Below are 25,935 nucleotides of genomic sequence, written 5' to 3'. Positions count from 1 at the left end.
CCCAGGTATCACAAGGCAGATCTCTCGTCGCCAGCGTCTAGATCCATCCAGCGAACGAGTTCCGTGACCGATTTTTCCCCTCTTTCTCCCGTTGCACTCTCTCGGACGGCGGATGCGCGGCCGTCCACTGCCAGCGGCCGATTGTCCCAGAACCAGAATCAACCTCCAAAGGGGAGATCTTCCCCTTCCAAGAACGCGAAAGGGAATACCAAGGTTTCTGGCAAAGGAGGCAACGGCAGCAATAAAACCAAGGGCAGCAAGGTCGGGGAGAATGGAATCGCCCCGAAGCCCAAATCAAAGATGGGTTTTGTCAAGAAGGACAAGGGTGGCACCAGGAAGGAGGAGTCGCCACCCAAAATCACGATTTTGCAGCGCCCGCAGTCCAAGGAAGCCGCAATGCGCGATCTGGCCAAGATCACCGGGCTCCCACTGTCGGAGGTGTATGCAAAGAACGGGCTTTCGGCTCCCGAGAACGCCGCTGTGAAGGGTTCGAGCAAGAGGGCGGATGATCCGGTGGTGAAAGCGGGTGCTGGAGTTGTCGCGAAGAACAGGCAGCGTGACGGTGCTGCTAGGACTGCCAAGTCCGTCAAAGTCGTCAAGGTGGTGGCCCAAATCGTCGCCGCCGCCGCCGCTCTAGAGACGAAGAAGGAAGAACAACGAGGTGGTGTTTTAGTGAAGGAGGAGGAGAAAGAGGAGGAGAAGAAGGCTACCAAGGTGGCTGCTACTACTACTACTACTACTACTGTAGATTCATCAACGAGAACAACGAAAGTTTTAGAAGAACCAGTCGGAGCTGCTAACAACAACAACAACAACAACGTCGTAAGCGATGGGTGTGGTGGCCCGTTTGCCCGGAACTTTGGCGAGGCCTTTTATCCTCCGCCATTGTTCGACGAGAAGTGGGCCGGGCCGGCCTTCACAAACTCGCCTCCGCCCAGCTCTCTCCCGATTCCAAACTTCTCGCTGAGGAAGCCGGAGATGCTGGCGGTGCAGGCCGAGTTTGCCAGGATCATGGACACGGAGGCGGCCACTCGAGGACTGCGCAGGATCCTCAACTTGGATTTCTGAGGGTAACTTAAGAACAGGAAGAACAAAGGTGGAGGAGGTGGTGGTGGACAGGAAAATGGTTACTTTGGAGGAGGATGGTTTGACTGGTGTGTACAATCGGGGTCTCGGGCAGGGGTTGTAGGAGAACTACTAGACAAGTAGTGTGCAGGAGTTTGAACAGGTATAGGATTGGATCTATCACTTGGATCACAGTCGGGAGGAAGAGGGAGAAACGCCCATCGTTTTTGGTGTGGGCAAAACTGGGGGCAAGCTCTCGTCGGAGGCGAACGAGCAGCCAGCTTTAGATCGGGGCTGGGCTGCTCGCGCTTGGCGATCTCCGACGACATGTCCCCCAGCTCTCTTCCTTGGGTTCTTCTTTTCTTCACATTTTCTTCTAGAGTCACACTGGTTGCCGCGGAGACAAGGGACTTCTGGTGCGCAGAAGTAAATAATCCGGGCAACGTTTTGTATATAATCCGATAGGTGGTGGTGGCGGCGGCATCGAGAAGGCTTGGCTCGGTGTATGTATACTATATGAAAGAATGGTGGTAAAAAGGGGAGATTGATGGACGTGGTGGTGGAACTTGCATCATTTTATTATAACTAATAGAGGCACACAAGGAAAAAAAAAACGAAAAAAAAAAAGGAAAAGAAACAGAAAAACAAATAGAGAGAAGGATTAATAAGCTTTTTGGTAATTTGACTGAATTAATATAAGAAATGCATGTAGATTAGAAAAACGTGATGGAGTCTATGATTTTGTGGGATTCTGTGTGATTATTTTGTGGAGTTGGACATCCACTTGTTTGCTTGCGTATGTTTCGTGATGTTCCACCCAAATGGCATATGTTTTCATTGCGATTTTCATATATTCTGTTCCTGTATCATCTTTTTCCTATAGTGCTTGAATCAATCAGCTGGGGCCTCAGACTTTCAGACTGTTCCTGCCAACCATGCAAACGAGAAAAAAGCTTGCAACCTCAAAAAGGTTTTCAAGAGAGAGAGGGACATGCTACCATCGTTTGTGACCAAAACAAGAGACCAAAGCGAACTTTATAAAGAGATGCGGTGAGCGTGGATCGAACACGCGACCTTCAGATCTTCAGTCTGACGCTCTCCCAACTGAGCTATCCCCGCTTCGCTGGAATTTCCACCTCCAGCGAATTTACTATAGGGGAAAAAGCGAGGAGCTTTCAAACAAGGGCATATTCGCAGATTTAGGGCTCTTGCGCATTACCATCCATGAGCAGCTTCGCGGCCGCTGTAAGGGCAGCGGCAAGGCGGCGCGCCTCTCCCTCCTCCTCATCTGGTACTGGAATTTTTACCGGCTCCATTCTAGAGCATCGCATTGCATTCCAGGATCGTGGAGTAGTAGAATTTTCGCGTTCTCCACGAAAGCCCCGGAGAACAATGCGGATTCTCACGATGATTTCAAGCCTGTTGCGAAGACTGCTGCTGGATCTGTCCACGAGATGATCGAGAAGGTTCTTTCTTGCATCTCTGTGTGTTTTTCCTTCCATTGACGAGGAGAATTTCCATCCAGGATATTCAAGGCAACCCCGTGATGGTGTATATGAAAGGCAATCCGGACGCTCCACAGTGTGGCTTTAGTGCCATGGTGGTGAGAATCCTCAAGCACTACGGTATGGAAAATTATTCCCAGTCGATCGATCTCTTGGTTTTGATTCTTTTCTCGTTTTTCATCCACGCAGAGGTTCCTTTTAGCTCTAGAAACGTGCTTGAGGATGCCGAGCTCAGGGAAGGCGTAAAATCTTTCAGGTAAACCAATCTATCCATCCTGAGCTTGACAGAATTGTTCTTTTTTTTTTCTCGTTTTTCTCAGCAAGTGGCCGACGATTCCTCAAGTTTATATCAAAGGCGAGTTTGTCGGTGGCTGTGACATTGTCACAAACATGCATCGGGTAAGAAGCAAACAAGAGGCAACAAAAGAATTGACATAAAATTCTCTTTTTGGTCCACAGTCTGGTGAACTGAAGGACAAATTAAAGGCTCTGAATCCAGATCTACCATAGCAGTCAAGAGCAAATCGCACAAACACTTGAGCTTTTTCTCCGCGTTCATTTTGTTTTCCTTCCTCAGCATTCTTTGCTCTTCTCCAAGTGACAGAGTTGCCTCAGCCTGGTCGGAACATACCATATCCTCAGCTTGTCATTCCTGCTGAAAACTCCCTCGATATCCCAGTTGAGGTTCCTCGCCATCTCCACCAGCGGATAGTAGCAAGCCTGCCTCCACGCTCCAACATTCTCTCCTCGATCCTTAAACACCTTCCTCAGATGGTTGGACTGCTCCAGGTCCAGGCAGTGCAGCGCGTAGCAGTGGACGTAGTGTCTCATCTTCGGCTTGTTGATGTAGCTCGCTCCCCGGTGCTTGGCGTGCCGGAACACTTGGTTCGTCACCTACAAAGACCGACTTTCCAGCGTAAGGAACTCCATTGCTTTCTATCAAGAACAAAATGACCAACTTTACCTTCGTAGGACACTTCTCTCCTCGCTCCTTGCACTGTTGCTGGACTTCATCGAGGTACCTCCCGCACTGCTCGTAGAGATCAAATAGGTAGTCGAGGCCGTTCTTCTTCCCCCTGGCAAGCTCTCCGGGCTCCGTCACTATGAAGGGGTGCTCTCTCGGCCTGTCCTCCTCGCCGTCCTCCCCATCGTCCTTGGACCTTTTGCGCTTTTGTTTCTTCTTCCTCTTCCTCTCGGTATCACTTCCTCCTCCGGCGTCGCCAGCCGGAACGATGCTCGTTCCAGCGACCAGCTGTTGTGGGTGCTCCTGCTGCTGCTGCTGCTGCTGCTGCTGTGCTAGAAGTAAAGGATCTCTCACCACAAGGGCTCCTCCAATTCCATCTGGTATTAGTATGCTGGCTGCGGTGTTACTGTTGCTAACGTTGTCTCTTCTTCCAGGCACTGGAACACGATCGAGAATATAAACTTGTATAGCCCGGAAGATAGAGAGACAATGGAGGATAGAGAAAGAGGTGCGTACCTTCTTTGGAAGCCGTAGCGTGATCTTCGAGCCTTCGCCTCTTATCCACAGTTCTGGGAGGCTGCTGCTGAGCTTTGGACGACGACTTTTGCCGCTCCAGATCGTCCTCGAGGTGCTTCCGCTCCGCCCGAATGGCCGACTTGATCCCATACTTCTCTCCCACCAGGAGCTCGACGTGGTAACCCTCGAGCATTGTTTTGATCACGTCCTCCAACTCCTGATCCGTCATGTTCACCAGCGTCTGGACCGTGAATCCCATCTCGGCCATCTTTGCCAGAGTCGTGATGCGCACGCCATAGTCCTTGAAGAGCTCGTCCAGCGTCTTGGCGTCTCGGCGGCGGGGAGGCGGCGGAGGAGGCGGCGGCGGCGCTAGAGGCAGCGGGGCTCCCCCAGGTCCGGCGGAGGTGAAACCAAACTCGAAAGCCCGAGGAGGAAGATGGCGGTGGTGGTGGTGATCGAGAGCTCCTCCTCTTCCAACGGCGGCGGCAGCGGCGGCGGCGGCGGCATTTGGATTTGGAGCTACATTCCCAGCGGCGGGAACTGGGTGATGAGCGACAGTGGCGCCGCCCTGTAGGCGAGGCTCCCAGGCCCGAAAGAGAGCTCCCGGGAACCCTTCGGGATCCATGATCCACCGTGAGCACTCTCTCCTCCTCTATCCCTCTCTCTTCTTTCTTCTTGTGAATGGATAGATGAACCAAGATCTAGAATGGAGCTACAGATTGGCTAAACACCACCTGGGAAGCGACAGTGTCCTACATTTCGCGGTGGCGGCCATGTCCATCGCATCGCCTCGTTGCTCAGTTCTACTTAGGGCTGTCACTCTCAACTTCGTTAGCGCTGCGGGCTTAAGGATAAAAGTTGCACTTACTAAAAATGTATTATTAATGTGTTAATATTTGATATATATTCTTTTTAAGTTTTAGTAAAACCTCTAAAAAAGTTGATTAAAAATGAAAAGTTTTATAACTTATAAATCTAATATAAACTATATAGTATAGCTTAAAACATATTGTACAAGAGGTACTGAGATAAATGTTTAATAATAAGTTAAAAAGTAATATATAATTAAAAAGTGATATTGGGCCATCACCATATTATAAACAAATTTGTAACTTGTAAATCAAAACATTGTTTTTAAATTGATGTTTTATAATAAAAGTTTTATAATATTTTTATGTGCATATATAGTATGTAAAGAACTTCATATTTTTAGTGAGATAAATTGTAGATTTTGTAAATTCTAAAATGCAAAACGAAAAACTCAATCATTTAAATAAATATAATCCACGAGAGCAAAGATTATATTATTCAGTGAATTTTTTGTTATTGTAAGTGTAATGTCTGAATAAAATATGAAGTTGCATTTCTTTACTTAATAAAACTTTATATTGGTTTTAAATAAAATTATTTTCATAAACATTAACTATGTTTTGTGCTTTTATGTAAACATTGAGTTAGTTGCCCAGACCGCCTTGCGTTCCCTATTGTTATACACCACCACATTCCTATCTGCCTGAACGACAAGGCTGCACGCCACCACACACCTCTTACACACCATAGTCTTTGTATCCCACAAAGCCTTCACAACATTCATCACCTTCCCATATATTACAAGGTTACAGTCAAGCTGCATCCTCAAGTAGCACGCCTTGGCCGCCAGGAATGTGCCACTCGCCCACACGGCTCTCTTAACATTATCCTTGATATCATACAGCACCAAGTTGCAATCCCCCTGCATGGTAAGCCGAAAGATTTTGTTGGGCGAGATGAGCGAGAAACCAGCTCGGAGGGTGCTCGTTTTCCTCTTGGCACTTTCCACTTACAAGACCGCCTCTGAAAGGATGGCAGTCAGCAACGGGTGAGGATGAAAGATGGTAATCGCCGGGGATTTCCGGAGTAGCGTTATCAGAGCTGCTGGATAGCCTATCGTCCACCGCGTCCTCCAGGGCATACTCGATGCCAAGGTTGCCTTCCACGCCTGTGTAGTAGCTATACCCCCAGTGCTCGATGTTTGCAACATTCTTGAGGTGATCAACCATGCCTTTGAAATCCTGGACGATATCAGAGCCAACATGGGTTGGGCCAAGCAGCGGGGTGGTGCTGCAAGAATCATCGCCAGAGCGGGCAGGATCGAAATACCACAGCCGGAGGTAGACTTTCTTGCCATTGTCGATCTCTTCAAGATCGTCGAATGCGTCTCCGGGCCGGACAACCGTCTCGTGGTAGAGCGTGTCGACGAGCTCGTAGAGGGCTGTGAGAATTCTCCCGCAACTCACCCTGCTGATCGTCCTGGGGGTGCCTCTGTCCACTGCGTCGAAGGGCTTCGCAGCTGGAAGAAGAAACCCAGAAATCGCTACAAGAACTAAATGCAAAGCTACGCCTGGAGAATCCATCGATAGAATGTTGCCTGGTTTTGCTTGGATGGAGACGATCGATATGCGAGAGAGGCCTTGGTTAGCACGGACGTTCTTCGGGCTCGCCGCGCGCCACACTTGGGCGTTTGAAGAGATTTCCCGAGGGCGCGAGGTTCGAACCCGCGACGGGCCTTCCAGTCAACCTAGTAATCCAACGGTCAAGATTTGCTGAAAGATGGACTCGTGACAGGAGGAGCAGGGGTGCCGGCGCTCGGCGGCGGCGGCGGCGCGCCAAAGCTCGGTAAGTTTTCTTCTAGCTCGGCTCGACATGGCGGCGGTCCTGGGCCGGCGATTAAGCTCCGCCAGAGTCGTGGCCGGTCGATCAAGCTTGAGGCGATCGTTCGTGGGCGCTAGCGAGGTCGCCTACAACTGGGAGGATTTCCCCGAGGATGGAGTGCTGGACGAGAATGTGGGCTGCAAGAGCTGGCCCGGGATGCAGTGGGTCTTTCTGGGATGCCCCGGCGTTGGCAAAGGAACCTACGCGAGCCGGCTCGCGCTGGGTTTGCGCGTTCCTCACATCGCAATGGGCGATCTCGTGAGGCAGGAGTTGAAACGAGACTCTCCTTTGTCTAAAGAGGTACGATGAGTTTAGCTTCATCCAATGTTCTAGCCTCGATCACTTGAATTCTAGTCGCTCCTAGTTCTCCAAGGCTTGTTGCGATTTTTGGCTCGTGTTCTTCCAAGTTCTTGATCATATATTGGTTCTAGTTTGTGTTTTCCAAGTTCTAGAACACTTTTGCATGTGTCTTCCCAAGTTCTTGATCATATATCGGTTCTAGTTTGTGTTTTCCAAGTTCTAGAACACTTTTGCATGGTTTCTTATGGCATCGTTTTGATCCAGCTCAAGGATTTAGTGAGCCGAGGGAAGCTGCTTCCGGACGAACTCGTTCTCGGCCTCTTGACCAAGAGGCTGGAAGAAGCGTCCGCAAATCAGGACGTTGGATTCATCTTGGATGGATTTCCTCGCACTGCCAGTCAAGCCGTGAGTTTTCTCCTCAGATCCATCGCCAACTATGTAGCTCAAGTAGTCAAGCTTACGTAAAACTCGAGTGTTTTCTCGTTGCAGAAAACGCTGGACTCGATCGCGAGCATAACTCTGGTCGTCAACCTGCGACTGCGGGAGGACGTCCTGGTTGCAAAGTGCCTGGGGCGGAGGATTTGCAGCCAGTGTCACGGCAACTTCAATGTCGCCAACGTGGACGTCCCAGAAACCGAGACTCTCCCCCGGATCTTCATGCCGGCCATCTTGCCACCCCCGCGGTGCCTCAAGAAGATGACCATGAGAAGCGACGACACGGAAGAAGTGATCAGGGAAAGGGTCCGGATCTACTCCCTGGAGGTCTGTGCTCTAAGAACGCCATAGAACTCCATAGTTTTGTGATTGATTCATCGTCTTGCTTGCAGTCGAGACCCGTGGAGGACTACTATAGAGCACAGGGGAAGCTGCTTGACTTTGAGATCCTTGGCGGGATCCCGGAGACTTGGCCTCGCCTTTTGAGCGCGCTCAATCTCCAGGGCAAGATCGCCAACACGTCCCTTGTCTCCGCCGAGAAACAAAAGATCGCCGCGTAGCCTTGTCCATTATTTATTGTGTTGGTCGTGTGCGAGAAAGAACTGTGGATATAGATTGTATAGTTTTGTAATAATATGTTGCAAAATTTTGGAAGTTTACAACGTCTTGGGGGTGTAGCTCAGGTGGTAGAGCGCTCGCTTTGCATGCGAGAGGTACCGGGATCGATACCCGGCGTCTCCATTTATTTTAAAACATTTTTTCTTTGTAAATCAGAATTTAAAAATCAACTATAATAATGCCAGCATTGTTTCATTAATCACGGGTATAGGAGTCTTAAAAACAAAAAGCCAAATCCTAAAACTGAAAAATACACATGGTCAATGCACCAAATCAAACTATAAAATATTATATGAAAGTAATGTATACTTTCACTTTCAACACTGGTAAAACTATGTGGTAACTTACATACTTTCACCATTTAATGACAGCAGCTAAATCTTGAGTGTGACGTAATCCCCCACATCCCAGCTCTGACTTGTTCCTGATAAGAATGCCACGCCCGCGCACAGCAAAATGCGAATTGCCCGCTTTGGGTATTGCCATTGCTACGATGGAGCTCCAGGCACACACTTGGTCCGGACACCGCATCATCCCTTGGAAGCCTCTGTTCATGAATGTGGGATTGATTCTAGTGATTCCCTCCCCGTATGTTTTACACCCTCCATGAATACGACCAAAGACTGTCAATCCACCGCCAATCTTTCGCAATAAACAGCGTGAATGCTCGAAGTTGTGGGTTCGCAATTGAATTGGAAAACAAGCATGCAATCACCCTCGCTTCCTCTGGACCATAGCACCCGAGGCGTCGTGGAGATTACGGCCAAATTGGCGCTTCCAAGAGCAAGAGGCACAGGTGCAAGACAGGTTGCGGCTGAGATCCAAATGCCGCTGCACGACTTGATGATATCGATACCGCTGCTGCTGCAGCTGCGCCAAGGCCATCCTGTAGGTGTTGTTCATCTCGAGGAGCGACGCCATGTCCTTGGTGGCCGCCAGGGAATGACTGCTGTTGCCGCTGCTCCAATCGAATCCCATACGTGGGTCATCCCTGGTTCGCAGCCCAAGCGCCTTATTGAAGTAATACATCTCTCCCGCCTGCATTGACAAGAGTGAGTGACTGATATTTTGGAGAAAAATCTTCTGGAGCGGAAGTAACCTTGAGATCCAAGCATTGCTCCCAGCCTTTCGGCAGCGGCTGCGCTGAGAGGTGGAGGCTCACGTCCCGCATCGGCCAGCTGTTAACGTTGCGCGCGCCATGAACGTCGAGCTGGAGATCACGATCGGGAATGTTCACAGCAGCAGCATTGCGGTGGTCGTCGATCTTGCGCTTCTTGCTGCTGCTGTTGATTACCTCGGCGCCAGCGCTGCTACTGCTCTCCTCGGTCGTGGCGGCGGCGGCGGTGGGTGTTCTTACAAAGGAGGGTATCGGCTGGAAGCAGAAGGACGAAGGCGGCGCGAGTGACAGGCCCGCGTCTGTGAACTCGTGCTGGTTGAGGTGTAGAAGCTCCATGGATGGATTCGACGTCTCCAGCCGCCTGGAAAGAGAGAGATATAGAAAGAAAACCGAGGAAGACGAATTGGAAGAGACAGCAATGCTTGCAGACCTCTCTTTCTTTTGCGTTTCCTCTCGGAGGAACAACGCTTCGCGCTTTCCACATCCTTTTCTCTCCTCCTCTTTTCGTTCCGACACACGAGAATCCCTGCGCAGGAGTGGTTCCATGGAAAAGAAAGCGCCCGCCGCTCGCGGAGATGAGAGAATATCTAGAGGCATGCCATCTTATCTTATAAACTCTTCCGGCAGGCGTCAACTTCATGAAGGGAGGCCCATTCTTGCATGGCGACGCGGTTGATTTTTCCCGTCACTTGAATTTCTAGTGCGCGGGTCCTCTCTCTCTATGAGGCAGTCGCATTGCATTCGCGCGGCGAGGCTCCGTGGCTGGCTGTGCGCGCTCTCTCTCTCTCTCTCGCCGCATTCTCTCGATTTCCAGCCCAATTTAAGGGAATGCAAAGCTATGGTACGTATATATCGCGAGAGAGACGCACAATTCTTGTTCTGGCGATCAACCAGAGTGGTCCTTCTCTCTTTATTTCTTTTTCTTTTCTTTTCTTTTCTCGGGTTTTCGCTATCAAGTCTTTACTCCTTGTGCTGTCTTGATGCGAGCCAAAGTGCTTGAATGAGCTTTTGGTGGAACAGACTTGTCTTTCTGGTTGATGCTGATGCTGATCTTCCTTCTTCCTCCGAGTCTGGCAGGGATGGGCTGCTCAGGATCTCTCACGTCACTCGCGCTAGCTTGGACTTCAGTTTTTGTGTTTTTGCTGCTCCGGGATTCGCGGGATGGATGGCGGTCCTGCGCAGCAAGAGTTAATGAGATTAGATCGCTACCAGGAGTTTTATAAAGATCTCTGGCCTTTTCCTGGCTCCGGACGGACGAGGACGAGGACAACAAAGCATACAAGACACAAGGAGCAGTGGCAAAATCGCTTTGCTTTGCTTTGCTTTTCTCTGAGCAAAGTGTACAAGAAACGAGAGAGATTTTAGTCCGCGCTAGCCGCGATAAAAGAAGCCTACTCGAGAGAACTTTGGAAACTCACTGGGGCTGGCTTCACTTGGGATTCTTGAGCACGATGATGACCGAGTCGCCGCGGAGGAACATCTTGCTGATGAACCGGTCCTTGTTCACGGGCTTGGCCTTCTTCTTCCCCTTGCCCGTCTTGGGCACCTCCGTCCACATCTCGCGGACGTTCTCCAGCACCATGTTGCAGTGGCGATCGAATGCCTTGACGCGCCCCAGCAGCTTCCTGTTGTTCCTACAGTTGATCAGCACCTGGGGGGAAAGAAACGAAGACAAGCTTAGCGCGCGCGCGCGAGAGAGAGAGAGAATTTCACCATAGTGATTCTAACCTGGGTATTTTGCTTGACGCTCGAAGTGAGAACCGAGAGAGGCCCGATGTTAAACTCCTCCTCCTTCTTTGTGTCCTCCTCCATCGCTCGCGCGCCACTGGAACACAGGCAAACACACAAAGCTGAGCTGCGCACAAGCAAGCGCTCGCTTACCTCATTCTTCCTTTCCCGCTCCCACGCGCCCTAACCCTAACGCTAACGCGAGTAGGATTCGAACCCCAGACCAGTACTCGAGAATGTGTGCTAGGATTCGAACCCTAGACCATTTAGTAAGATTCCGAGAATATGTTGGTAGCGCGAAAACTTTTATGTAGAGTACAAACAAACAGCCTCTCAAAACTTGAGCTCCTCTTCGTCTCCGGCGAGGCTGAATCCGTTGGCCGCGACAAAGTCCTCGAGCGACTTGGCCATGGACGCGCTGAATCCAAACAGCTCTTGCAGCCTTTGCTGCTTCTCCGCCGGAGGAGACGTCTTTACGTAGATGCAGTAGAGATCTTTCAGCTCGTCCTTCACTGCCCACGACAGCTTCTCTGATCTTACAAGCTTGTCGCACAGCAGAAGATTTGTAAGCTGAGACACCTGAAACAAGAAGAAAACGTTGTCACGAATCTCACCAAGGAAACAGAAAAGAAAAGCTTTCGAGAGAACTTACCACTCCTGTCTCGTTCTTCTGCCTCAACAAGGCCACGGCTTGAATCAGCGAGCTCTTCAACCGTTGCTTGGCGAGATCGTCCACCATGCTCCGGCACTTCGCGGGATCGAGCTCCAGTTCCGCGGGCATGGAAGTATAGAACTTGTCCTCGTCGAACTCTCCCTTTCCGGATGAAAGCTCCCTATCCACCAGGCTCCTATACATCTTCTCTCGTTGCTCCTTGGATATCATGCTGTCGATCTTCACGCCCGCATCCCGCATTTCCTTGATTTCCTCCACTTTGAGCTCGCCGCTCCTCACAGCAGCATCGATGGCTCCCGCCATCTTTGTCGTTGCAATGTTGTGCACGACTTTTTGGAACGAATCGGATGGGAGGCCGAGCTGCTTTTGGACTTCGACGAGCTGTTCCATCTTCTGCGGCAAGAGCTTGCCATCTGCAAGGATCACCTCGGCTTGCTGCTTGAAAGCCTGCTCTGCCAGCCCCTTGTGAACGGTGCCGATTTCCATCGGTGTGAGGCCAAGGATGATTCCCAGTTCACCAAGCCTTTCGAATTCGCTGCTGTCTCGTTGTACCACGATCGAGGACCCAAACGGCATGTGAGTCGTTTCTCCGGTGAGGCAGTATATCAGGTAGAGCCGATATAGATCCGTTCGATCCCTGGCTGGAAGGTCGTCACGCAGAGTTATCTCTTTCTGTGGCTCTTTTCCACTTGTCTCCCTGGTCTGGTCCGGTTTCGTCTTTCTGAGAGACTGTAGCATTTCCAGGCCATCGTCAATGTAGTCGACTTCCTCCACTTTTTTCTCTTCCACGAACTCAGCCTTGACGACGTTGGGATCCTGTTTTATATCGTCCACCAGCTCAGTGACCACAAGGTTGTTGAAGAGGATCATTTTCTTCAGCTCTCTTGCCGACTCGGTCCGGTTGTCTGCTGTTCTTGATCTCTTCACATACGTCATGAACATAGTACGAACCTGCATTCAGCCAATTCAGTAACACTCTAGAAATTAAAGATTCTGCGTGACAGTACCGCTTTGCTTGCGATATCCATAGCCGCTTTTTGGCTTAAACGAAGGCCTTTAATGGCTGCCCGAACAGTGGCTGTCGTCTCTGGATCGTAGCCATCAACTCCCGAAGAAATGGCAGTATTGACGACCTGAGAGAGGAATTTTTAGTAAGAAAAGTACACGAAGGGAAGTATGAATACCTTTGCAAAAATACGACCACAGATGTCTGCGTGGGCAGTCTCAACAGTTTCCTGAGGAATGCACAGAAGAACACGCAGTCGCAGCAACGCTGAAATATCCTCGTCACTCAAACTACCGTCAGCTACGCATTGCTCAAGTTTTTGCCTGTATATTTCTGGAAATGAAACGAGAATTAAGTCAACAAGATGACACCGATAGAAATTTACAAACCTTCGTGCACTTTGCTTGCCTTTGCAGGATCAAATTGAAGACTATTACAGAGATTCTGTAAGAATGTTGCCTTGCTGGTTGCGGCATCAAGATCGCCGTCTGTAACTGCTAGTGATAGCCGTCGGCGATAGACTTTCGTTGTGATATCCAGCATGATATCGTCGGCCTCGCGATTTCCAATGCCAAATGTGTTTTTCAGCTGAGCCAGCAAGGGCAGCTACAATAAAAATAAAACGTTATTGCTTAAGATGGGATCGTCTGTAACCGAGCGAGTCATACCTTCTCTTTGAGCAATTGACCATTTGATACTACAGCTTCACTCAAATATGTTCGATACAGCAGTTTAAGGTCATCCATTGCCCGATCGCTGTCATAGACACCTCCTGATCCATGAAAAGTGTAAGAAACAAAGAATAGTGTATGCACTCAAACCTATGACCGATGCTGGGCCCAGGCCTGGTACCAAGCTTGAAGAATCGGCATCCTTAGCAAGGGCGGACAGTAAATCATTGTATGCTAGCATGTTTTCTAGCTCCATCACCAATTTTTTTGTATCCCTGGAAACAGGTTATAAGTAACTTAGTCTGAATTTAGTCTGTACAGAGAATCATTAAAACTTACTTGATTCTGGTTCGAGCTTTCAAGACCTCCAAAGCTCGAGAAATGTATCCTTCAAGAAGCTTTTGAGTGTGCGACTTGAAAAGGGAACTCGTAATCTACTACAAACAGATCAGAACTATATTTCTTAGTGTATGCAAGTGTTACCTCGTCAGAGAGCTGGACTTTGAGCTGGATTCGCCGCAGTTCTTTGAGTTGGTCAATATTAACATCTATAGCAAGCAAAGTAATTAGAACAAAAATATACAAGTTCTATATGAAGATTACTTGCCTGTTCCAATTGAGCTTAGCTTTGTTGCAAATAGCCTCTGAGCATTGTCTCGAACTGCTATCTCAACCTTTGTACACAACATGAGTCAGAGCAGTGTACAGACAACATCCAAAACAAACCTGAGAATCGGTAACTTTGAAAACTCGCTTCCAAGGTAGCAAAAACTTCGAGGCCTCGCCAAAAACAAGATTCGAAACGTATACAAGCTTTTGGAATGCCTGAAAATTAGACAGCGTCAGCATCGCAGGAAATATTAAAGCAGAAGAAATCTTACCCGAAGTTCTTCAACAGCAGTGTCTCTATCACCAGTTTCAAGTCGTTGCCTGACAATTCGCCTGCATATCTAGAGGCAAGAAAAGCTGAGACAACCGGCAACCGGAGACCCAAGCGATTTTACCTCAATGTGAACAGCAGCAGCATCCGGATCGTCTAATCCCAAAGCCTCCTTGAACTTCCGAATCGTCGCGGCCTCATCGCCTTTGAGATCCTCGTTGCCAGGAGGAATAACAGAGCTCACAAAACTATCGTACAGATTGCGAAGCTCGGTATTAAACTTCTCATTCGTTTTGTTGATCCCAAACCTGAGCGAGCAAAGAAGAATCGAAGTCAGCAAGATGAAAGAGCGAAACGAAAAAAGCATACTTTTTGAGAATCCCCTCGATTTCTTCCCCTCGCAGCGACCTTGGATCGGGATGATTGACGAGTAGATTGTGCACCTGCGCTGCCGCTACATCGGGAGCCATGGAATTCACGACAAACGCTGTAGCTCCTCCAACAGCGCCCAGGGCGATTGCCCCGGCCAATGCAGCGTTGGGAGTGCCTTTGGCTTGGCTTCCCACTGCATAGCCAGCCATGAGAGCTCCAGCAACAATCGCCGTGCACGTCACATACCTCGTCGGGGCAGGCATGCCTTCGAGCAGCTTCTTGGGCCCCGACAGCCGCTTCTCACTCCCGAAAACATTCGATTTCTCCGCGGCCGATGCCGAGGAGGAGGAGGAGGAGGAAGCAACAGACCCGGAGATTCTAGCTCGCAATCTCCTCCTGCGAGAAGAAATGTGAGCCCTGTGCAGCTGCCGCGACGCGAAGAATCCACTATCGACGCTGCCGGGCGCTAATCTGGCGTGCCGGCGGCATCCGGCCGAGAGACACGGCGTCGGGAGCATTGCTCTTGCCCTGATAAACCCTAATTCATCGAGAGAGAATATTCCAAGGGATTTAGGCCGCTTGTAATGAGGATATTCTTGAAAATTTAGGGCTCTTTGTTCGTTTCCCATGGACCAGTCTCCAATGGACCGCGGCGTGAGAATGCTGGCATCTATCATGGAGAATCGGGCAATGACACAGGGATGGAAGGATCGCATCCCTCGTCTGGATCGTCTCAAGACGCTGCCGCTCCGGGAAGTGATCAGGGAATTCAAGGATCGCTTTGAGCAGCAGCAGCAGCCCGGGAAAGATCGGGCGAAATGCCGGAAGCTCAAGTGCTACGAGGGCTATGGCGTCGCAGGATTCCTTGGCACCGATCCCGTGCGATCCGGGCACACTGTCGTCTCCGCGATCGAGGCCTGCGACGGCTGTGTCATCTTCATCGTGATCTTCAATGCCGTGGTGTCGGATTCCAGCGCTGGCCAGGTTTGCTCCTTGTTTCCCAGGGATGTGGAGGTTGTGCTCAAAGAGCCGGTTCTCTCCACCGTGGAAGGATCGCATTTCCCGCTGCTCTTCGTCCAGTCGCCACTGTCGGTGGAGATCGTCGAGGCGAGGAAGAATCTATTCTCCAGGAAGGAGGAAGCTCGAGAGATCAGGTTCAAAGGCAACGAGTTCTTCGCGGCTGGGAGTTACGTCCTTGCGAGGCTGTGCTACGATGCTTCCATCGCAAGGAGCTCCAAGAAGATCACCAGGAAGCGCGACGACGAGGAGTTTGTGCTCGCGTCGTCCAACCGGGCGGAAGTTTTTCTGCGGTGCCAGAGGTACGAGGAAGCCATAGCCGATTGCAACCAGGCCCTGGGCATCGATCCACGGCATTCCAAGTGCCTTTACAGGAAAGCAATGGCGCTCTCTGCGCTCCAGCAGCACCGGCAAGCTCTGGAACTGCTCAACAAGGCCTTGACTGAGGATCATTCTTCTTCTTCTTCGCCTTCCGGAAAGGTGGCGATCAAGTCCGCCATCTCTCGATGCTCCAAGCTGCTCAAGCAGTCCGAGAGTGGAGTCTACGATCTGGAAGAGTTTCTTCTCAGCTCCTGCCGCCAGGATCTAACTCCCGAGTGTGCCGACTTCGTCGGACCTGTGGAGATTCGGATGACTGGAGACGGGCGTGGAAGGGGAGTGTTTGTGACTCGGCGAGTCGACTGCGGAGAGCTCCTCGTCGTCGCGAATCCCATCGTCTACGTCCCCAACTTGGACAGGAAGCTGAGCGAGGCGGAGCTGCAGGGAAACTTGGTGGTGGAGACCGTCCGGGTTGGGAACTCCAGCACCCGGGCTTTGAAGCAGATGGACGCGCTGGCGATTCATCACAACATGACCGGAGTTCCCGAGCTGGCGAACTTCGGTAGCAACAGCGAGCTCGATATAAAGGAGCAGGCGAGCTCCATCTCTCCAGCCAGGGCGAGACAGATTATCGAGATGTCGTCGTTCGGGCCCAGGCTTGGTGGCGACGTTCCGAAGTTCGCCGGCATCTGGGGACTTCCAGGATTGATCAATCACTCGTGCCTGCCAAACGTCGCCTCGGACGTGTTTGGCCGAGCCATGATGATCCGAGCAGCCAGAGATCTCGAGGCTGGCGAGGAGATTGTTCTGTGCTACGTCGAGTGCCTGGCATCGTGGTGGGAGCACCGGAGGGACGAGTGCTTCATCGACTGGAGATTCACCTGCAAGTGCAAGCGGTGCGAACTGGAGAGCAGGCATCACGAGCAACTCAAGACGGTTTCGCTCCAGCAGGTGGACGTGATCGACAAGTCGCTGGAGCTCCTGGCGATGGCTGCGCAGGTCTCGCAGCTCGAACAGGTGCTGGACAAGCTCGACATCGCCGAGCTCGAGAAAGTGTGGATACGCGCCGGGGGAGCCGAGCTCTACTGCAACTACGCGATCAACGAGGTGGGGTCCTTCCGCGGCAAGGCGTTCGTGGGGCACGTCCAGGTGATGGAGATGCTGCAGTTTACGGCCCCGGGATGGTTCAAGACGAGATTTCTCCTGGCTCGGCTGTTCTTGACGTGCCCCGAGCGAGACAAGGAGAGGGCGATGAAGATCTTGGTGAGAGGGATCACGGCGGCGTATGGGAAGCTCCAGGTGAAGACGCTGCTCCACATAGCCGAGGCGTTCGGGACGGACGAAGGGGTGAAGAGGATGATGGGAGTTTAGACGAAGGGGTTTAACGCTGAGGCAGGGGTATAGGGTTTTGATGAGGTTATGGCGCTTCTTCGTCGGCTGGTGAGGAGTGGTGGGTTCTTGGGCCTGACAAGGAACAGCAACACCGAATGCGGCATTGGAGTCTCCTTGAGGTATGCGTCCTCGGATTCCAAGAAGCCAGGTGACAAGCAAAAGGCTCCCGGCTCATCGAAGAAAGAGGAGAAAGCCGGATCAAAGAAGGAACCAGCAGTCGCCAGTGTAGAAGATGCCACTGTCGGCTATGCGAAGAAAGCTCCCGGATCGAAGCAGGAAGAGAAAGCAGCGCCAACATCTGAAAGTGGCTATGCCAAGAAAACTTCTGCGAAGGCTTCCAAGGACGCTGGGACCAAAGATGCTGGGAAACAAGCTCTAGAGGATGACAAAGTTCCTCAAACGGCTTCAGCAGCTAGCGAGGGGGATGTAGCTCCGCCAGCCGAGTCGACGCCAGCTCCCAGCGAGAGTGTGGAAGAGGTGGCGTATCCCAAACGACGCACAATGCCGCTCCCGGAAGATAGGCCAGCTCCGGAGGTCGAGGAGGTCGAGGCCCAGGCAGCTCCAGCAGTGAGAAAAGCTCCACCAAGGAGACCTTATATGCCATCACAAATGGCCTACGACTACACGCTCCCTCTACCGAAGATCATCAAGGAGACGGCGACGAAGGAGAAGAAGGAACTTGTCAGCCTGGGAGAAGCCATTCGACTTGTCAAGGTAACGTGATGTTAAGTTTTAAGTTCATTCGGTCTGATCTTTCTTTCTTCGCTTTTTTCTTTTTCTGTAGAAATCCGCTCACTGCAGATTCGTCGAAACAGTGGAAGTACACATCCAGTTGGGAGTCGACCCGAAACGGTCTGATCAGGTCGGACGATTTTGTAGTGCATCGGAGCTCCTGTTATGACTGTATTGTTTTTCTCTTTTTTGGTTGCAGATAGTTCGTGGTGCCGTGACGCTTCCCTACGGGAGTGGAAAGGTGAGACTTGGTGCATTTGTTTCCTCTTCAGCATCATGCGATTTATGTGAAGGTGGATCGTAGCGTAGGTTGTCAAAGTCGCTGTTTTTGCTGACGGGCTGGCGGCGGAAGAGGCATTAGCGGCTGGAGCGGACGTCGTTGGAACTGACGATCTGGTTGAGAAAGTTCTTGCCAGTAAGCGATCGTTAAGCTTTATTCCGTTTCTCTTTTTCGCTAAGGTCCCGGACTTACAGGTGGAGGAAAACTTGACTTCCACAAATGTATTGCCATCCCCTCCATTATGCCAAAGCTCGGAAAGGTAATCGTTTTCCTCATGCTATTCCTTACTACGAAGTGATCCACTCGTAGATTGCGCGTATACTGGGACCGCGAGGCATGATGCCAAATCCCAAGGTAGGGAGAAAAAGCTGAGCTTTTACTCTAACAAGAGCGTTGTTCTCTACTTCAGACGGGGACCGTGACTGTTATGGTAGCCGACGCGGTGAGAGCCGCAAAGCAGGGACGTGTCGACTTTCGAGCAGACAAAACCGCTATCATTCATGCCGGGCTCGGAAAGGTAGCGAGAAACTCTTTGTATTTTGCTCGACTCATCCGCTTCAAACTTCAAACTCACAGGTCAATTTTCCGGACGAGCACCTGTTCCAAAACATCGCCGCGTTCTCGGCAGCAGTTCTTGGTGCGAAACCAGCAGGATTCAAGAAAAGTAAGCGTCGTATACTTTTTAATCCACAAACTCAATGGAATGCTGTGATGCAGGCTCCAGGTATACTGGTTTCTTTGACAAGTTCTACCTCTCGTCCACGGTGAGTTCTCTAATTTTCTCGACAGACAGCTTGACGATCTCGCTCGCTGGCTGCAAAATTTGCAGATGGGACCCGGCGTACCAGTGACGATCCAATCGGTGGCAACAGCATCAGACAACTATATAAAATCGCAAGCCGCCGCAGAGGCAGCCTAGCGAGTTCCTTTTCTTTGATTTCCTTTTTGTTTGATCCCCTCGAGCACGCTACCACAGCTGTCGCAAGCCGGATCATTTTGCTACTACATGCCATGCTTACACAAATTTCTAAAACCTTAAGCATGAACTTTCATTCCAGATTTTCTTACTCTTTCCTGAACACCTTCCTGCGTTCGGTATGGTCTTTGAAGCGTATGAGCGTGTAGAGACCACCTCCAATCTGAGCTCCCACCACCGGTCCAACGAAATAGATCCACAATGCCCTGAAGTCTCTAGCCGCCACCGCCGGCCCAAGCGTTCGCACGGGGTTCATGGAAGCTCCAGAGATATAGCTGCATTGCAAGTATATAAGCTCGCCATAGCCAACAAACACGCGCTTCTTACGTACCCCCCAAGCAAAATGTCCAAGTAGACAGCCAGGCCAACGGCGATTCCAGCCAACTCTCCAACCTGGTTGTAGCGTAAGAAACCATAGAAGCTTGCAAGCAACAGATATGTTCTTACTGCTCGTGTGTCAGTGGCGACGCTGGTGATGACGAACATGAGGACCGCCGTGAGAACAATCTCAAAGAGGAGCGACTGGAGCGTTGACCCGGCTGGAACAGTGACGCCGGTTGCCAGGTGATCGGGATTATACATCCCTTTGAGGAGGAAAGCACAAGCCAGGGATCCAGCCAATTGCGCCACTATGTAGAGAGGCACCTTCAAAGAGCCACCATCTTTGATCATACCAAAGGAGAGAGGAAAAACTTGATTTTTACCTGGATCCATGAGAAATGCCTGAATGTGGCGAAGGCAAGAGTGACTGCCGGGTTGATGTGAGCGCCCGAGATGTGTCCCGTGGACATGATGACAATCGCCACTGCAATCGCGGATCCTCCCGCCAGGCCGTGAATTCCCAGCGCTCCATTCGTTTGGGTGTTGATAATGGCGCTTCCAGCTCCTCCAAGCAAGAGGACCACGCTGCCTAGGAACTCACACAGGAGCTATACCAATAAGAGATCGCTTAGATCCCCTCGAGCGACAAGATCAATGAAGCCTGTTCTTCTTGCTTACCTTTTTTGAGATTGTAAAGCTGGGACTGTATCCACTCACGGGCTCCAAACTTGTCCCCGCCTCCTCGTCGTTTTGGATCAGAGCGTAATCCGTCGATCCAGACCCCATGCTTGCGATGGATCGCTCAATTATACTCCACCAATTTATCATGTCCTTCCTTTTTTCTTTTAAATTTAGAAAAAAAAAAAGTATATACAGCTGGCCGTCTGCTAGCTAAAGGTGACCAAACTTTTTGGAACATGCAAGCATGTCATCAAATCCAAAACGAAGCTTCGGCCTCCATGCACAGTAAGAACAGAAATTATAATTATGTAAGGGATCTTGGCAAAGGTGTCCTTTTGATTAGTTTCTACAAATCGACCAATCTGAGCTTGACAATCTAGAGGTGGATTCGCTCACAATCCGTCGTCCAACTGTTTTGTTGGTTTGATTCACGTCTTCAGTTGCTGGCCGAGAGCACTGAAACTTGGATCGTGCTCCCCAATGTTCCTTGCAAGATGAATGAACTAGTTAATTGTAAGTCTTCATCTTCTCGCTTTTCCTTGTTCCAGATACGAGTTTGACGTCTTTCTTCACGAAAAAAGAAGAAGCAATCTACTCAAAGCTCTCTTTCTTAAACCACTACCTCTTCGTGTTGAATCCTGACCGTGATGGTTTCAGTGGTTCTACTCCAGATACTACGTCAAGAGTGTGAGAAAGGTGTCCCAAGTGGGCCTATTTAGGTGGCTTTGGCCAAATGAATGGTTTATCTGGTTTTATGAATGTACATGATTTTTTATGTTTAGATAATAAAAAAATTATATAGTTTTTCTTACAGCACAAATTACATGGAAACACTAAGTTAAAAGTGGCTAAACCACAGCTGATTGATAAATTTCCATCCTCTAGCGCCCTAAAGACCCTTAGTCTGTAAATATCTAAGTTGAACTATATATTGTCTACTCTAAGGGAAATTCAAGACTAGAAATCAATTTAAAGAAGAAAAAATGGGAAGAAGAATTAAATTTGTAAGTTCTTCTTACTCTTTAGATTTTAAGTGCAATTCTCTTGTTTTTTATGTAACACATATGATCATGAGATGAGATTTAGATATATTATTACTGTGGATCTTTGAAACCTTAGAAGATAAATAAAAATAAAATAACTCCTACTTTAAAGGGAGTTATTTTAGCAAAAAATTACCCCTACTTTAAAGGGAAAGAGATATGGTGCATTACATTTGGTGAGAAGCTATGGACAATTGCAAACAAACCCTTTCTAAGATAGAAGAATTCAATGTATTTTATGAAAGAACACAATTTGTTTTAAAAGATTTATCAATAAAATAAAGATTATAAAGAGTAATGAACTTTCCATATTTCACACATTCTTTTTTTGTATAAAACTCCAATCTAAGAGTGCTTGTTAAATATGAGGTTCCATGCTTAATTATATAAGGACTCTATTATGCACAAGATGATACAAGGGCTAGAAAATTATATATATAACTACATGACTATAGCATTTACCAAAACTACACCAAACCAAAAAAGAATGTAGCCATCAAGTTAATACAATATAGTGAAACCATGTATATAATCTTGTCAAAGATTTCATTTATAGTATGGTTTTCCATATGATTTTTTTGACATGAAGCATATAACAATGCATGTGCTTTGTAAGTTGGATTGCCATGTCTATTTCAAAATTGAGGTCATAAAAACTTAAAGAAAATAGCATTTATCTCAAACTAGACTCACAGATAGAATGATTAAACAGTCAATGTCAAATTTGTGTTTGAAAATGTAGTATGAAGTCTAGATACCATACACACCCCAAAACCATTAAAGAGTAAAAATAACTTTAACATGTTGCAATAGTAGTTTTACAATCTTAAACAAGACTTAAACTTAGTAAGGATAAGTTAGTTGGAAAAAAAATATATAAGAAGAAGATGATATCTATGAAAGATAAAGATCATTTAGCCCCAGTAGATGCATCAATATGAGAAGCTAGAGTTTTGAAGTTGTTATTAGAGGTACATTCATTCTTTGATGGAAGATAGATCTTGGAAGTAACATAAGTAAAGATTCTTCAAACTTTCAAATCTATCAATAATAGATTGGTTGATCCACATCTAGAGTTTTGAATAAGCTATTGTATAGATTTAGTTTACAAAATGTTGATGGTTGTTGAGAATGTCATTAAAATATTTATAGAAATGTCTAACAATATAGTTTTATATATGTTTTTCCTATAGTGGCACTAGTGATAAAGTGCAAATTAATCAAATACCATTGTCTAACAAATTTAAAATTCAAACAAGAGTTAAAAATAAATGTTAGAAAGATCTAAGGTATTGAAACAGTTGATGGACCTATTTGTAGTTGATTTTTGCATGAAATCCCCACTAATTGAAGTTGAAATATCATAAGATGTACAAACTAATGTTTGGTATGATTTTTAATTACTTAGCTTTCTTTTTTCTATAGATCATTCTTCGAAATTATAAATTTGCTATAGATCAAAGAAATTGATGGGCTACTACCACTAAAAACTCTAAAGAAGATTTTATGATTTTACTTTGTTACACCATAAATAACACAAAAATATATGGAGGTATTGTTGTCATGCCCTTACAATTTATAGCCTTAGAGTTGTGAAAAAAAAAGGATCCTTAGTTTATGTTTAAAAAAACTGAAATCATTGTTAACCATTTAATGCCAATGATTACAAAATATAAAGCTATATTTGGTTTATGCCAGCACAAATACAATTTAAATAATGTAAGTATGTTAAAGTATATATTTTTATTATGTTTTAAAGCAGAGTAGTGTAGAATATACTTGGATATTCTAGGATATTCTACTATCTAATTCTTGATATTCACATGGATTAATCTTGTATCTGTAATTTTATAGATATAACTATAATTTATAAAATTTCCTAAATATCTAGTTTATCTAATGGTTAATATGTAACAAGATTAGTCTTTATCAATTAATCAATTAAATTATTAAATAATAAGGAATAATATTAAGTAAACTAGATGTTGCTACATGCAACAAATTATTATAATTTTACTTCTCAGAAAATATATATTATTAAAACTTATTTCATAAGTATAATAATTCTAATTACAGTGTTCAAGTATCACATTTTTAGAGGTAAGCTAGAAGTAGATAAATACACTAGATAGCATAATTTAGCTTGGTTTTATGCATTCTGATCATATATACATTCTTCTTATTGGGAGTTTGTTGGGGGAAGTTTGCATTTTCCCTCACTATAATACTTTTTGGTGGTATTCCTATATAGTTTTAGATATGGTTTCACATCAATTTCCAGGAATATTTTCCAACAACAATAAAGCAATATAAATTTTAGTTGGGGACATAGTAGAACTTTAAGGAAGGCTTACCCATATTGTGGTAGTGCAAACTATATTGATAAAATTTTTGGAGAGCATTAATACTGTTCCAAAAACTTCATACTTGGAAGATCCATGTTACAATTCTTGGTGAATAATATTAAATTCTTTGTTTACTTACATAGGCAAGCAAACACTTTCAAGGATGGATGAGTTAAAGATATTGTAGCGTGGTATTGGATAGTATGGGCTTATAATAATCTGGGTAGATTCGATGGTCGGCTGTGACATGAATAATTTGATCAAACAATAATCTATATGAATAATTATATAGCATATAAACTCTGGATAACAATGTTTCAGTGAAAAATACTATCTAGGCTATAAGAAAATTATGTGAAAAATCCATATGAAAATGAAAGAATGTATTAGTGCACTACAGTAAAATAACCATATAAAAATTTATACAACATTATATTAAAAAAACCATACCAAAAGGATAACCGTGCACCAATTTGCTGTGGGAGAAGCCGTGTTTGATTGCTTTGGAGTCTGGACAGTGGCTCCAGTGACTTGGCTTGTGACATGCTCATGGTCAAGCTCTATTGCAGTGCAGGCCTGTGGAAGGAGCAATTGCTCGTCTTGCAAACCATGGCAGCCAAGTTTGGCATTTCCTGGATTGTCACTAGACAAGCAAGCAGGTGGCATTGTAGTGGCTACACTCGGCAGTGCAGCGTGGGAGTAGAGAGAATATCGAGGCATAGTTTCAAGAGATCGCGAAAAGATTTTTACATAATACTTCCAGCACATTGGAAAACCTGAAAACACAGACATTTTCAAGTGTTTACCGTTGGCTGGAGCACCTAAGGAGGCACTTGCGTGCGTTCCACGCATTTAGCGCATCCTGTGGACTCCAGATGGTGACTTGACGACCAACAAGAGTCTTGAGCATGCCATCGTAGAACCTCTTTTGCCCCCTGGCAAGCTCCGCTTCACCGCCAAGGGTAGGCATCTTGTTATACCCTTGCACCGTCCTGCAAGTCTGTCAATACCTAAGCGCTTGGAAACGCGGCTCTTACCTGATGAAGAAGCGGCCAACCGGGTGAAGACCATTGGGGATTCTCATCTTGATCTTAGCGAAGTCCTTCTTCCACGTTTCGAAGTTGTTCTGTAATTCGGTGCGGGTAAAGCTTGGAGTGAATTTCTTCGGATTCACCTCCATCTTTTCTTCTGGGAACTCTGCGTACACGACCACAAATAGTTAGACGGGCAGCCGTTTTTGCAGTCATTTACCTTGCAAGCTGGCCTGATCAATCTGATGGTTTTCCACCCAAACAAAACCATCTATTTCCAGGATTCCGTAATACCAGTCATCCTTGTCACCGGCCTAGAAGACGATATGTCAGCGCTCATGATCCAAGTGACTCACTATTCTTACCATGATGGTCACTGGCGGTCTGTAGCTCTTCGGACGCGCCGCTGTCTCCACCAGTTCCTGTATGGTGTACATAGCTGGCTGGTAGAGATTCTCGACGCCCGCGTCGCGTTTGAAATCCACCGTCACCTTGAGCCACAGTCCACGAAGCGTGTAGCGATTAGTGTACAGGTACATCTTACAATCTAAATGGTGCCTCGGAGAAGAATTGCTCGCAGACTGATGAAGAGTCCAGAGACTGAGAGTTGGGAAGGTCAACCTGGGTCACCTGGGTCTTAAGGTCTTCCTTGTCAGCCTCATACTGGAGCACAAAGTCCGCTTTTTTGTCAGACGGCGAATGGCGGGTCTGGTGCTTGGCCGTAAGCCGGCTCCTTTTCAAGTTCGCGGGGCCTTGTAAACCGGCCAAGGTTCCGTAGCATCCTGTCCAGTATCGGTGCGACCTGCATCTCTTCTTTTGGAACGCAGTCGAGTAGGCCACATCGTTGGCGATGAGCTTGTTGACGCAATGAAGAGTTTCGCCTGACATCTCCACGGCAGCAAACCTATCGTTTGAGGGCATGTGATGCTTGATCTCGATCAAGCCATAGCGCATGCGAAAGTCGGCCTCTTTGACGTCACTTGGAGGAATTGCGAAGAGTTGCTCCTCCCGCGCCCCAGCGATCATGGCTTCTAGCTGTCCTCCAGAGTGACATGTCGAGCATGACCAGACAAGGCAGGGAGAGCTTACCGATTTCATGGACAGCTTGTTGAGCTTTTGCCCCTTGGTGCCCTAGTCTTCGTCCAATCTAACATAGTTTGATCTGTTGCTTGGTGCTGAATGGTTTTGGTCACGCTAAGTGGAGAGCGCGATGGTGCCCAGCAGCGCAATATCAGGGCGCATTATGTCTCTAGAAATG

The 25,935-nt window shown here is 47.8% G+C and overlaps 9 protein-coding genes and 2 non-coding genes across 11 annotated transcripts; 4 read left to right on the top strand and 7 right to left on the bottom strand.

Moving 5' to 3' along the window:
* Window positions 1–2,111: 2,111 nt before the first annotated feature.
* Window positions 2,112–2,184, bottom strand: TRNAF-GAA. The gene has a single exon. It is a non-coding gene; the product is annotated as a tRNA-Phe (tRNA).
* An 81-nt stretch (window positions 2,185–2,265) lies between these two features.
* Window positions 2,266–3,128, top strand: LOC9658141 (monothiol glutaredoxin-S15, mitochondrial). Its single transcript, XM_024683217.1, has 6 exons — window positions 2,266–2,356; window positions 2,407–2,531; window positions 2,591–2,690; window positions 2,760–2,826; window positions 2,891–2,969; window positions 3,030–3,128. Exons 1-6 carry the CDS (start codon window positions 2,290–2,292, stop codon window positions 3,078–3,080), a joined length of 489 nt encoding a protein of 162 aa, XP_024538985.1. The 5' UTR covers window positions 2,266–2,289; the 3' UTR covers window positions 3,081–3,128.
* On the bottom strand, window positions 2,987–4,906 carry LOC9658140 (floricaula/leafy-like protein FL1). The gene is made up of 3 exons (XM_002977981.2): window positions 4,051–4,906; window positions 3,535–3,971; window positions 2,987–3,464 (listed from the first exon to the last, which is right to left on the bottom strand). The coding sequence occupies exons 1-3, from the start codon at window positions 4,673–4,675 to the stop codon at window positions 3,144–3,146; spliced, it is 1,383 nt and encodes a 460-aa protein (XP_002978027.1). The 5' UTR covers window positions 4,676–4,906; the 3' UTR covers window positions 2,987–3,143.
* Window positions 4,907–6,632: 1,726 nt separating this feature from the next.
* On the top strand, window positions 6,633–8,130 carry LOC9658139 (probable adenylate kinase 6, chloroplastic). Its single transcript, XM_002978149.2, has 4 exons — window positions 6,633–7,041; window positions 7,306–7,446; window positions 7,531–7,803; window positions 7,869–8,130. The coding sequence occupies exons 1-4, from the start codon at window positions 6,733–6,735 to the stop codon at window positions 8,034–8,036; spliced, it is 891 nt and encodes a 296-aa protein (XP_002978195.2). The 5' UTR covers window positions 6,633–6,732; the 3' UTR covers window positions 8,037–8,130.
* A 14-nt stretch (window positions 8,131–8,144) lies between these two features.
* TRNAA-UGC lies at window positions 8,145–8,217 on the top strand. The gene has a single exon. It is a non-coding gene; the product is annotated as a tRNA-Ala (tRNA).
* A 141-nt stretch (window positions 8,218–8,358) lies between these two features.
* On the bottom strand, window positions 8,359–9,785 carry LOC9658138. The gene is made up of 2 exons (XM_024683211.1): window positions 9,194–9,785; window positions 8,359–9,132 (listed from the first exon to the last, which is right to left on the bottom strand). The coding sequence occupies exons 1-2, from the start codon at window positions 9,755–9,757 to the stop codon at window positions 8,806–8,808; spliced, it is 891 nt and encodes a 296-aa protein (XP_024538979.1). The 5' UTR covers window positions 9,758–9,785; the 3' UTR covers window positions 8,359–8,805.
* A 705-nt stretch (window positions 9,786–10,490) lies between these two features.
* Window positions 10,491–11,167, bottom strand: LOC112349212 (small nuclear ribonucleoprotein Sm D2-like). Its single transcript, XM_024683221.1, has 3 exons — window positions 11,093–11,167; window positions 10,940–11,036; window positions 10,491–10,862 (listed from the first exon to the last, which is right to left on the bottom strand). Exons 1-3 carry the CDS (start codon window positions 11,095–11,097, stop codon window positions 10,641–10,643), a joined length of 324 nt encoding a protein of 107 aa, XP_024538989.1. The 5' UTR covers window positions 11,098–11,167; the 3' UTR covers window positions 10,491–10,640.
* A 37-nt stretch (window positions 11,168–11,204) lies between these two features.
* Window positions 11,205–15,077, bottom strand: LOC9653211 (protein TIC110, chloroplastic). The gene is made up of 14 exons (XM_024683199.1): window positions 14,539–15,077; window positions 14,294–14,477; window positions 14,171–14,239; window positions 14,016–14,114; window positions 13,897–13,963; window positions 13,773–13,837; window positions 13,629–13,723; window positions 13,440–13,564; window positions 13,287–13,390; window positions 13,008–13,224; window positions 12,797–12,951; window positions 12,620–12,745; window positions 11,592–12,563; window positions 11,205–11,518 (listed from the first exon to the last, which is right to left on the bottom strand). Exons 1-14 carry the CDS (start codon window positions 15,057–15,059, stop codon window positions 11,273–11,275), a joined length of 3,045 nt encoding a protein of 1,014 aa, XP_024538967.1. The 5' UTR covers window positions 15,060–15,077; the 3' UTR covers window positions 11,205–11,272.
* A 1,989-nt stretch (window positions 15,078–17,066) lies between these two features.
* LOC9658137 (50S ribosomal protein L1) lies at window positions 17,067–19,337 on the top strand. The gene is made up of 10 exons (XM_024683202.1): window positions 17,067–17,982; window positions 18,053–18,130; window positions 18,200–18,241; window positions 18,310–18,415; window positions 18,475–18,539; window positions 18,590–18,634; window positions 18,690–18,797; window positions 18,857–18,944; window positions 18,998–19,044; window positions 19,110–19,337. Exons 1-10 carry the CDS (start codon window positions 17,296–17,298, stop codon window positions 19,197–19,199), a joined length of 1,356 nt encoding a protein of 451 aa, XP_024538970.1. The 5' UTR covers window positions 17,067–17,295; the 3' UTR covers window positions 19,200–19,337.
* On the bottom strand, window positions 19,305–20,396 carry LOC9658136 (aquaporin NIP6-1). The gene is made up of 5 exons (XM_002977977.2): window positions 20,256–20,396; window positions 19,961–20,185; window positions 19,704–19,901; window positions 19,588–19,649; window positions 19,305–19,531 (listed from the first exon to the last, which is right to left on the bottom strand). Exons 1-5 carry the CDS (start codon window positions 20,361–20,363, stop codon window positions 19,345–19,347), a joined length of 780 nt encoding a protein of 259 aa, XP_002978023.1. The 5' UTR covers window positions 20,364–20,396; the 3' UTR covers window positions 19,305–19,344.
* A 3,973-nt stretch (window positions 20,397–24,369) lies between these two features.
* Window positions 24,370–25,248, bottom strand: LOC9653210. Its single transcript, XM_024683213.1, has 4 exons — window positions 25,043–25,248; window positions 24,898–24,991; window positions 24,684–24,843; window positions 24,370–24,638 (listed from the first exon to the last, which is right to left on the bottom strand). Exons 1-4 carry the CDS (start codon window positions 25,214–25,216, stop codon window positions 24,449–24,451), a joined length of 618 nt encoding a protein of 205 aa, XP_024538981.1. The 5' UTR covers window positions 25,217–25,248; the 3' UTR covers window positions 24,370–24,448.
* Window positions 25,249–25,935: the final 687 nt, after the last annotated feature.

This window comes from Selaginella moellendorffii, unplaced genomic scaffold, assembly GCF_000143415.4.
Source record: "Selaginella moellendorffii unplaced genomic scaffold, v1.0 SELMOscaffold_36, whole genome shotgun sequence".
NCBI lineage: Eukaryota > Viridiplantae > Streptophyta > Lycopodiopsida > Selaginellales > Selaginellaceae > Selaginella > Selaginella moellendorffii.
The sequence above is the reverse complement of the archived record's forward strand: the minus strand, read 5'-3'. Positions and strand labels throughout refer to the sequence as shown.